Source organism: Silene latifolia, chromosome Y, assembly GCF_048544455.1.
Source record: "Silene latifolia isolate original U9 population chromosome Y, ASM4854445v1, whole genome shotgun sequence".
In the NCBI taxonomy this organism is placed as follows: domain Eukaryota; kingdom Viridiplantae; phylum Streptophyta; class Magnoliopsida; order Caryophyllales; family Caryophyllaceae; genus Silene; species Silene latifolia.
In genome coordinates this window covers 61,586,493-61,598,284 of record NC_133538.1, presented here as the reverse complement: position 1 = coordinate 61,598,284, position 11,792 = coordinate 61,586,493, and the positions used below count along the sequence as shown (strand labels likewise).

General features: G+C 40.4%; 1 protein-coding gene across 1 annotated transcript; it reads right to left on the bottom strand.

Moving 5' to 3' along the window:
* Positions 1-4,157: 4,157 nt before the first annotated feature.
* LOC141628181 (protein FAR1-RELATED SEQUENCE 5-like) lies at positions 4,158-6,696 on the bottom strand. The gene is made up of 3 exons (XM_074441353.1): positions 6,540-6,696; positions 6,225-6,419; positions 4,158-5,581 (listed from the first exon to the last, which is right to left on the bottom strand). The coding sequence occupies exons 1-3, from the start codon at positions 6,694-6,696 to the stop codon at positions 4,158-4,160; spliced, it is 1,776 nt and encodes a 591-aa protein (XP_074297454.1).
* Positions 6,697-11,792: the final 5,096 nt, after the last annotated feature.

The window sequence follows — 11,792 nt, the reverse complement described above, 5'->3', positions numbered from 1 at the left end:
CATCGTCGTCTGGGCTATCTGCACACTCATCAAAAATCATAAGAGCTTCTAGTGGGTCCTTCATAAAAGAACCCGACCAGAAGTCATAAATAGACTCGTCAATGATATCGACCGAATAGCAAGTGTCCTCTATCATTGGGCGAGCTAAAAATCTTGGGCAGATGAATGTGATAGCGTCATCCCCTCTCGCAAGAGTCGACGCCCTTGTCTGACATCAATAACAGCCCCAGTTGTAGAAAGGAATGGTCTTCCTAAGATAATTTGGGTCCGGGTGTCCTCAGCTATATCTAAAACGATGAAATCTACTGGATAAAAGAGCTTGCCTATTTTCACAGGCACGTCCTCCAAGACACTTAAGGGCCTCCTAACAGATCTATCAGCCATCTGTAGGGTAATGTTAGTCACTTTAAAATGACTCATCTTCAGTTTCTTGCAGACAGGAAGGGGCATGACACTGACACTGGCACCTAAATCGCAGAGGGCCTTATCAATAACCATGTTGCCTATAACGCAAGTAATAGAAAAGCTGCCCGGGTCTTTCATTTTAGGCGGACTCTTATTCAAAAGTAAATTACTGGACTCTTCCATGAGTGAAATCGTCTCAAATTCACTCAAATTTCTCTTACGCGTCAAAATGTCTTTCATAAACTTGGCGTAAGTAGGTACCTGAGTAACAAGTTCGGAAAAAGGGACAATTACCTGGAGGTTCTTCACAACGTCCACAAACTTACTGTAATGTCGCTCGATCTTTGCGTCCTTCAGACGGCCTGGAAAGGGTACCCTGGTAGCAACGAGTAGACCCACAACTTTTCCTTTACCTTTATCAACGCGTGACGTCTCCACAGCAGGGGAAGATGACACGGTGGCGTTATTAGATAGTAAATTAGGATCCCCGCCACTCAAAGTACTCGATCGAGTACTTTTATCGATCGATCGACCATTTTCTTCTTCTGTTTCACTCGATCGACCATTTTTATCACTCGATCGAGTGATTTCCTCAGCAAAGTTACTCGACCGAGTAAGAAAGTCACTCGATCGAGCAACATAAACTTGTGCACTACTCGATCGACCTGTAATTTCACTCGATCGAGTGGTAGGATGAATTAAATTGCTCGATCGAGTGGAAAAATCACTCGATCGAGTGTCTACAGCACACGCAGCAAGTATTTCTTCCAAAAACTCGTCTAAATCATCCTCCGGGGTATCGTCAGCTATTATGGCCCTGTCTTCTGGTACTTTTGGCTTTTCATAAGTAAAGCCAACTTGGAAATTCGTTGCACTAACTGAATTGCATGTCAGTAGAGGTTCGGCTTGTTCTTTCGCGAGTGTTAACTGCGCGACTTGTTCCCTCAACTTCGCTATGTCCGCGTCCTTACTATCGCGCATGCTCATCACAAGGGACTTTAATTCAGCAACTTCTTCATTTGCAGAAGGAGAGAGACCAGAATTTGCGACATTGGCGTAGAAGGGATAGAGATATTCTTTATTTCCTCATACAGCTGAGAAAACGGGACTCCTTGCTTGAATTTCTTATAAGCAAGGGCACGCTCTACACTTGCCATACATTCAATAGGATCATGCCCTTCCTCGCCACATCTACCACATGGCTTTATATGCTCAGTGATCGAACAACCTCGTAATTTAGACATTCTGGCAAAAAGACTCACAAAGCAATGGTCAACCTGCAAAATTAATCAGAACCTTGCAAAAGAAATGAGATCAGCCTCAAGGAATAAATTCCTTGAGACGAGAGACAAACTTAATTAAAGCACAAAATTGCGCCACCTCCCCGGCAACGGCGCCAAAATTTGACACGTCTGTCGCGTACCTGTCAAAAATAACCAACTGGCTCTAACTAAAATAGCTAGGGAAGTCGGGTCGAATCCACAGAGAGGTAAGAATTTGTCAGCTAAATCTAAGTTCGTCAAGGTAACCAAATTGGGGGTTTATAAATGTGATTTTCTAAACTAAGAGAATAAAGCGAAGAGAATAAAAGGGAGGAAAAAAACAGATAGAGAAGAACAGCTAAGACAAACGGTTCACCATAATCATCCGGTCAAGTAATCTAAGTCTCGGGTCAATGCAAATACGGTCAAAGGGGTAGCGAATGTCACCTTTCGGTCCTTAATTCACCCTAAAGTGTAAACAGCTTAACTTTCGCCCTCACTGCAATACCCTATTGTTCGCTACTAGTCTCACCCTTTCCAACCTTTCGGTCCAGGTCAAGGATCACTGGAATTAAAGGTCTAATTGCGTCGACTCAATTAGAAAGATACATTTAATTGTAGCATTTAACCAACAAGGACTATACTAGAATTAACCAAATAAATCGATTACTATTCCCTCATAATTATGGATCCCCTATAGTCTTAGCATAAGAAAATTAGCTACTCATAACCATCGAATTAACAATAGTAATAATTAGATAATTAAAACTAGACATAATGAATAAACTAGTACGGATTCAATTAAAGCAATTATAATAATAACTGGAAGAGGGAAAGAATTAAAACAATAAATAAGGTTAAGAATAAGAGTAGAATGATAATACCAATCGCAAAATCCAAATCCGAGTAGTAAAGTGTAAAGGAAGAGTAAATCCAAAGAACAGTCACAAGAACTAGAGTAAAATGAACGTGAGACCCGAAGAGAGGAGTAACGTAGTTCACTCCTTCAGTCTTATACTAAAAAACCATCCTAAAACCTAATCTATGGACTAATTACAAAAGCCCATAATATGATTAGGCGGAAAAAAAGGCTGTAGAAGGGTAAACCACTCGATCGAGTGGAAATATACCACTCGATCGAGTGACTATGCGTCCACCCAGTCGATCGAGTAAAAATAAACTACTCGATCGAGCTCTTCTTGCTAAAGCTCCTCGATTGACTCCTTAAACTGATCGATCGACCAGTCTTGAGTATATAAAGCATTCGATCGAGTGGTAAACTACTCGATCGAGCTATATAGGCATGCTAGGCTTTGAAACGCCTTCCGAAACCAGCTCACGCGTCTTCCAAGTGTTAGATTTCCAAGCTCCAGCTCCTCATTCTCCATAAAAGCATGCAAATGGGACGGATTAGGTTCGATTTAGCTCCTCTTCGGTCAATTCCTGCAAATTACAATAAACGGACCAAAGTAGAATATTCGGGGGTATTTGTAGCCAGATGCTACATAAAAAGTACAGAAATGCGTGTAAAAATGAGGTGAAAACCTTATATAAAAGACACGCATCACTTCTACATGCATGAAATTTTTCAAAACAAAATTACTTGCGTTATTTAGAGATCGCCTAGGCTATGCTCGGTCATGGCATGTGTCGTGCTCGTGTCGTGCTTGAGCGTCGTGTCGTGCTTGAGCGTGCCTAACTAATTCTTCAACTTTAAACCAGCTCCTATGTACTTTGAGCGTGTCGTGCTGGGCCGTGCCTAAATTATGGCCTAAAGTGCTGAAAGGATTGGCCCGACTTCTTCAATAATCACTCACATTTAAGTTTCGAGACTTGAAATGAGAATTAAAACCCACATTTAAGTCTTGAGACTTGAAATGATCCTAAAAACAAGTGTTGTAATGAGAATTAACCCATCTCATAGGGAATTATCCCATTTAGGTTATCTGTGCATAAAATGGCCTTCCATGTGCATGGAATAACCTTTTATGTGGATGATATTAAACGACTTGTCGTACACGATGATGATTCAACTAATCACATTTTATTACTTGCATAAAATTATCACATGTTTCAGCTTTTTAATTACCAAATTTGGAGAAACAATTATCACATGTGCATAAAATGACCTCGTACGTGCATAAAATGAGCTCGTATGTGCATGCCATAATTGCTCAGGGAAACACATGTTTTCTATTCTTAAATCGAATCACAATTTCATCTTCTCAAATATACAATTTAAAAATCCGGAAGACTCCCGTTACATTTATTACAAAAAAATTGTAAATGAAAAAAAATAATCCTAAAAACAAGTGTTGTCTTCTCAAATGATGCTCAAAAATTCCGCTGCACAAGTCCAATTCCTCGCAAAAAACTTCAATCTCACACCTAAGTAAGCAAATGTCAGCAAAGATAAAAATTAGAGGGAAACAAAAAGGGTAAAAATAGAAAACTTACACTAATAAGAGACATCACTTACTCGACTATTTGTCAGTGATCCTTTGGTCGGTCACAATTCCTGCTGTCGTGGTTCGCCATCTGCCCACAAGCCTTGCATCTTCTTAGTGGTTTCTTATTGACTTCCCCCGCTCTTTCTCTTTGTGAAATCATTCTTTTTCCCGAGCCTTTGTTTTTGCATTGTCTTGGAGGCAAAATTGTAATTTCGCTAGGCACACTTGTACCCAAGAGAATTCCAATTTCCGCATTTTTGTCCCTTTTCTTTCCAATACTACTATTACCACCATCATTAGCGACACTACTTGTTGTTTCTGCAAGTACCATTTCCTTGAACCCGCGTAAAATGGTTAGTAACTCATCACAATTAACAGGACTCTGTTCAACTAGTGACACACAAGTGAACATTTCTGACCACAATTCAGTTAGTTTGTTCTTTTGTGCATCGACTGATCTGCAATCAGCAAGCAACTGCCCATCAGAATTGAAGATTGGCTGGCAGGTTACTAGTTTGCTCCACCTATTAAGTAGGTATTCGCTTGGAATTTTCTCAAAACCATAATCTTTAAGGACACGGAGAATATGTCGACAGAGTATTCCATGTCGTTCAAATTTCTTGCAATTGCATACTAGTTTCACTTCAGCTGTCTTATAACCCACCTTATAGTCTTTCTTTCTCTCACGATCCTTGACGTCTATGTAGAGAATTGCATGATTCTTATCTTTTTCTTTGTCCCCAATGGCACATGTAAAGCATGCTGCTTTTATTTCCACTTTGAACTCCTCGAAAATTCTCGGAGTGTAGGTTTCTGCTGCATGCTTTTCTAGGTCTAGAGGAGTAGCCAAGTTAGGAAACGAGTACTTAGATTGTGCAATCAATTTTGATTGAGCCCATCGTTGTGTATCCATTGCACTCTCAAAGAGCATCCAAAATTCAACAAGGGTCAAATTTGGATTAGTGAAATTGCTAAAAAAATGATTTTCTGACTCAGACCTCGAGGTGGTTCTCATCAACCCTCCTAAGAACAAGTCACGAAAGTAAGCTGGAATCCAAAATTGTCTAATGCCATACTTTTCCTGAAGCCACTCATTATCCGACAGCCCATGAGCTTCCACAATGGTTGTCCATCTTTCATCAAATTCAGCAGGCTCCACATCTTCGCCCCAAACACATGAGTTTATCTCTTTCAAAAACTCAGTTTCTCTACATATCACAGGCCCTACCTTCTCTGACAACTTCTTCAATATGTGCCACATGCAATATCTATGTTGCACTTTATCTTTAAAGACTTTCTTAAGTCCTCCTTCTAACCCCAAATCTTCGTCAGTTATTATACACACAGGATAACGACCCCCCATAGCTTCTAGGAATCTCGTAAATAACCAAGCAAATGACTCCTTGCTTTCATTAATAAGAAGCCCAACCCCAAAGGTCACACATCTCTTATGATGATCCACCCCTGTGAAAGGGCGAATATCATTCTATACTTATTTTTCCTAAAGGTAGTGTCAAAGGATGTCATGTCCCCAAATAGCAAATAATTTTTTATACTAATAGGGTCAGCCCAAAAAACATGTGACAATCTACCTTTCTCATCTACCTCAAAGTCAAAGTAAAAGGATGGACACATTCTTTTTATTTTCATAAAATGCTCAATAAGCATTTGAACATCCCCTTATGACAAGAACTTTTTTATATCCCTTGAAAAGTTTTTAAAGTCTTCAATGAAGCACCCACATTCTGATAACCTATGACATACTCCTTAAACATCATATAGGTCATAACTGGACCTTTGTTAACCTTTGAGTTGTTAACTATCATTTTTTTATGAACTATATTCAATTCTCTCGTTTACGTCAGATGTACCATTGTTAATGGTGTAGCTGGAATATGATTATGCCCTTCAACAAAACCATAAATTTGGTATTTACCGTTAGAAATTCGTTTAAAGTTAATCCTAGCAAGGCAACCTACCCTAGTCCTTTGCCTACGGTGTTTTTTGCCTTTGGCTTCACATTCTCCAGCCTTATTACACAAACAAGTTTTATGTGTAGTGACACCCTGTTTATTCTTTTGTGAGCCTTTTCTAGTCACAAACCCACATTCTTTTCCATATGCTTCATAAAAGGCAATACCGAGTTCAAGTGTATCAAAGACCATACCAATAATAGGCTTGACATGGGTAGAACAACCAAAAATCCGATTCATGTTGCTTGAACCGGACGCCTCCTCCTCCTCCTCTGCATCCTTTATTACCTCTGCCTCCTCTATTACCTCTGCCTCGTCTACTACGCCATCTGCAAATGTGATGAAATTAAAGCAGAGTTAGGATTTAGCTTTACTGGATAACTCAAGTATACGACAACACAGTTATATAAAACAATATCTGATCATTCAACAGTTCAACAGAATTGTACCTTGTACGATTTCAGGAACATCAATGTTAAGGGCAGATATTTCTGATATGGATTGAGATGCAATAACCTCAACCATCTGTCTTTCATTTGTAATGTCATTTGTAATGACATTAGAAGAACTACGCGAGTCGCGACCCCATTGAACTAAGAATGTCATTGCCGCAATAACAACGACTTAAAATTAAATAACTGACAATAAAATCATATCAGGGAATTATTACTAAAACTAAATTTAGAAATTTTGATACACATAGCAATAATTTGATGCACGTAGCTAATAGTTTGACGATTGTAAAACCTGTCTAATTAAAATTAATCGATTAATTGAAAAATTACAAACAGATCAAACTATAAACCCTAATTTGACGCACATAGCAACAATTTGATGCACGTAGCTAGTTATTTGACGATTGTAAAACCCGTCTAATTCATAAAACTGAGCCAACAATATCACGATTTCAACCAATTTAAGCAATTTCTAAATTTACCGAACCATAATTTCTCAAATTACCAAACCCTAATTGCTCAAATTCAACAATTTTAATCGATTAATTGAAAAATTACAAACAGATCAAACTATAAACCCTAATTTTAATCGATTAATTGAAAAATTACAAACAGAACAAACTATAAACCCTAATTTGACGCACATAGCAACAATTTGATGCACGTAGCTAATACTTTGACGATTGTAAAACCTGTCTAATTCATAAAACTGAGCCAACAATATCACGATTTCAACCAATTTAAACAATTTCTCAAATTACCGAACCCTAATTTTTCAAATTCAACAAATTAATCAGCAATTTCGAAATATTACCTTGAATAAAAAGGTTCCATTCATGAAGGACGCGTCGAATAGGTAGATCGTTGAAGAGATTGATGGATCAGTAGTTGAGGATCAATGGCGCGCATAAAATAGCATTGTGAAGATGGTGATATTCGAGGAGAGAGAAAGAATTATGAGAGGGAAACGAAAATTGGAGAAATGACGGAGTTTAGAATGTTTAGGGGTAGGTGATTTGCGCGCGCGTCGACTATTATATTAGATAAAGGTGGTTCTCACGGTTCTCATTATATGGGTGGTTCTCACTGGATCCCGACCCTATATATATATATATATATATATATATATATAGGGGCGGGATCCCGTACGAACTAACTTACGGTGCGAACCGTACGGACTAACTTAAAAACTCCTTTTTCAAAGTCAAACCCGACAATACTACTCTTATCCCTAATTTTATTCCAACTCATTCTTATCTACCACAAAACCATAACTACCAACCACTTTTGCAGCTGCCACCAGAGGACCGACGAGGCACTACAGTTCTCGGGGCAATGGCTGGAGCTTGTTGGCGCACCGTGGAGGTATCGACGTTGATAGAGCTGCGATATCATGGATTAATTTCACCAGTCTACTTCTTCACTTTCATGAATTGCAGTTTTTGACTCCAAATTTTCCGATTTCTTCGACGGTACAAAGAATATGCCAGGTCTGTGGGTCTACTATGAGATTAGATTCAATTAAAGTAGTCAATGGAGTTAGTTGTATCTAGATGGGTTTAAACATGCGTATGTAGAAATGTAGTATGAAACAGTGTTGGATTAAGATGCACTATAACATATATATGACCCTAGATACACATATCAATACTCCTAGATACACATATAAATACTCTAGATATACAAATAGATTTGTGTATCCGGGAGTATTGATATGTGTATCTGAGATACTAACATTTGTATCTAGAGTGGTTGTGGGGGGCAGGGTTTGTGTGGTGGTCAGGGGAAATAACTGTCGGCATGTTGTACAGAATCCCGTGAGAGCTTAGTTTGTGCAATGTTTGAACTACTTCGATTTGCCGATTGTCGTAGCTGGTAATTGATGCATTCGATTTAGATGATGTAGTATTTCTGTTGTACCAAAGGGAAGAACTTGCTGAAGTCATTTAACTATTTAAGACAATGATTCAAGTCAGTCAATCCTACTACGCAGCTAATACTTTGTTGGGTGTTCAGTTCTCGTTGTAATCAAGTTTCGAACTGATGTGTACTCTTGTACCAGTGTTTTGTTTATTGTATGATTAACTTGATGCAATAAAGAGTTACACTTTCATCGGAAGAAACTTCAGTGAATCTCTACAGATTTTTATAGCTTTTGCCTTGTACACAGGTACCTCTATTTTGTAAATTATTTGTTTTCCAAAGTGAATTATTATTTTTTCGTGTCAACCATTTGATTTAGTTAAGATTGGATCCACTTAGACCATAACCTGGGCAAATTTTCTCCATATAAAATGGTCATATTTGATGTTGGATATAGATAAATTAGTCAGGTTATAGTAGCAAACATATCATCAAACTAAAAAAAACATATCATCTTTCGCAAAATTTTTATCTGCACCATCCGGTTTACCTAACAATTGATATACTTCACATTGCCGATAGCAAAATGCAAATATCATCTCGGATATACATAGTATTACTACTAGATACACAAATTGATTTGTGTATCTAGTAGTAATACCATATGTATCTGGTAGTTATACCATGTGTATTCAGTAGTAACATGTGTATTTGTTGCATCTAGTACTTTTAAGACGACTTCCATGATTTATTTCTAGCCCTTTGATTCAAGTTAAGGCGTACTCTAGGAGGATTACGAAGAAGATAACGAAAGGTATATATTAATGTCTATGCTACTTTGGTTACACTGTTACTCGATACATAAATCGATATAAGTTTAACTACGGTTGTCGTTTATTATTCATTTCATTAAAGATATATGTAAAACGTACCCACAATCCAACCCTAAACCCATTCCCTTGTTATCGGGAATGGGTTATTTAGACGAAACGTACCCACAATATATGTAAAACGAACCTAAGACTATTTCGAAACGTACCTAGTACGTAAAAGGTATTAAACGGGGGGCGGGTATCCTAAAACGGGACGGGAAAGGGTTTAGGGTTGGATTAGGCGTCCCGCTAACGCGGGTCCGCCTAATCCAACCCTAAACCATTTCCCTTGTTATCGAAACGGGAACCGTAAACTGAGCCCTAAAACCGTGGGCGGGTATCCTAAAACGGGACGGGACGGGAAAGGGGTTTAGGGTTTGATTAGGCGGACCCGCATTAGCGGTCCGCCTAATCAAACCCTAAACCCTTTCCCTTGTTATCGAAACGGGAACCGTAAACTGAGCCCTAAAAGGGGAAGGGTGAACCCCTTTCCGAGGGGACCGGGTATCCTAAAACGGGACGGGAAAGGGTTTAGGGTTGGATTAGGCGGATCGATAACGCGAGTCCGCCTAATCCAACCCTAAACCCTTTCCCTTGTTATCGAAACGGGAACCGTAAACTGAGCCCTAAAAGGGGAAGGGTGAACCCCTTTTCGAGGGGACCGGGTATCCTAAACGGGACGGGAAAGGGTTTAGGGTTGGATTAGGCGGACCGCTAACGCGGGTCCGCCTAATCCAACCCTAAACCCTTTCCCTTGTTATCGGGAATGGGTTATTTTGACGAAACGTACCCACAATATATGTAAAACAAACCTAAGACTATTTCGAAACGTAGCTAGTACGTAAAAGAGATTAAACGGTGGGCGGGTATCCTAAAACGGGACGGGAAAGGGTTTAGAGTTAGATTAGTCGGACCGCTAACGCGGGTCCGCCTAATCCAACCCTAAATTCTTTCCCTTGTTATTGAAACGGGAACCGTAAACTGAGCCCTAAAAGGGGAAGGGTGAACTCCTTTCCGAGGGGACCCGGTATCCTAAACGGGACGGGAAATGGTTTAGGTTTGGATTAGGCGGACTGCTAACGCGGGTCCGCCTAATCCAACCCTAAACCCTTTCCCTTTTTATCGGGAATGGGTTATTTAGATGAAACGTACCCACAATATATGTAAAACGAACCTAAGACTATTTCGTAACGTACCTAGTACGTAAAAGGGATTAAACGGTGGGCGGGTATCCTAAAACGGGACGGGAAAGGGTTTAGGGTTTGATTAGGCGGACCGCTAACGCGGGTCCGCCTAATCCAACCCTAAACCCTTTCCCTTGTTATCGAAACGGGAACCGTAAACTGAGCCCTAAAAGGGGAATGGTGAACCCCTTTCCGAGGGGACCGGGTATCCTAAAACGGGACGGGAAAGGGTTTAGGGTTGGATTAGGCGTCCCGCTAACGCGGGTCCGCCTAATCCAACCCTAAACCCTTTCCCTTGTTATCGGGAATGGGTTATTTAGACGAAACGTACCCACAATATATGTAAAACGAACCTAAGACTATTTCGAAACGTACCTAGTACGTAAAAGGGATTAAACGGTGGGCGGGTATCCTAAAACGGGACGAGAAAGGGTTTAGGGTTTGATTAGGCGGACCGCTAACGCGGGTCCGCCTAATCCATCCCTAAACCCTTAACCTTGTTATCGAAACGAGAACCGTAAACTGAGCCCTAAAAGGGGAAGGGTGAACCCCTTTCCGAGGGGACCGGGTATCCTAAAACGGGACGGGAAAGAACGCGTGTCCGCCTAATCCAACCCTAAACCCTTTCCCTTGTTATCGGGAATGGGTTATTTAGACGAAACGTACCCATAATATATGTAAAACGAACCTAAGACTATTTCGAAACGTACCTAGTACGTAAAAGGAATTAAACGGTGGGCGGGTATCCTAAAACGGGACGGGAAAGGGTTTAGGGTTAGATTAGGCGGACCGCTAACGCGGGTCCGCCTAATCCAACCCTAAAACTTTTCCCTTGTTATCGAAACGGGAACCGTAAACTGAGCCCTAAAAGGGGAAGGGTGAACCTCTTTTCGAGGGGAACCGGTATCCTAAACGGGACGGGAAAGGGTTTAGGGTTGGATTAGGCGGACCGCTAACGCGGGTCCGCCTAATCCAACCCTAAACCCTTTCCCTTTTTATCGGTAATGGGTTATTTAGACGAAACGTACCAACAATATATGTAAAACGAACCTAAGACTATTTCGAAACGTACCTAGTACGTAAAAAGGATTAAACGGTAGGCGGGTATCCTAAAACGGGACGGGAAAGGGTTTAGGGTTTGATTACCCTAAACCCTTTCCCTTGTTATCGAAACGGGAACCGTAAACTGAGCCCAAAAAGGGGAAGGGTGAACCCCTTTCCGAGTGGACCGGGTATCCTAAAACGGGACGGGAAAGGGTTTAGGGTTGGATTAGGCGGACCGCTAACGCGGGTCCGCCTAATCCAACCCTAAACCCTTTCCCTTGTTA

Excerpts from the sequence above, each read along its gene's own strand:
- LOC141628181 (XM_074441353.1), bottom strand. The coding sequence starts at position 6,696 with ATGACATTCTTAGTTCAATGGGGTCGCGACTCGCGTAGTTCTTCTAAT. Across the intron at positions 6,420-6,539 it reads TGTTCCTGAAATCGTACAAG|ATGGCGTAGTAGACGAGGCA; the intron begins GTACAATTCTGT and ends TCACATTTGCAG. Across the intron at positions 5,582-6,224 it reads TGAAGCATATGGAAAAGAAT|GGGTGGATCATCATAAGAGA; the intron begins GTGGGTTTGTGA and ends GCCCTTTCACAG.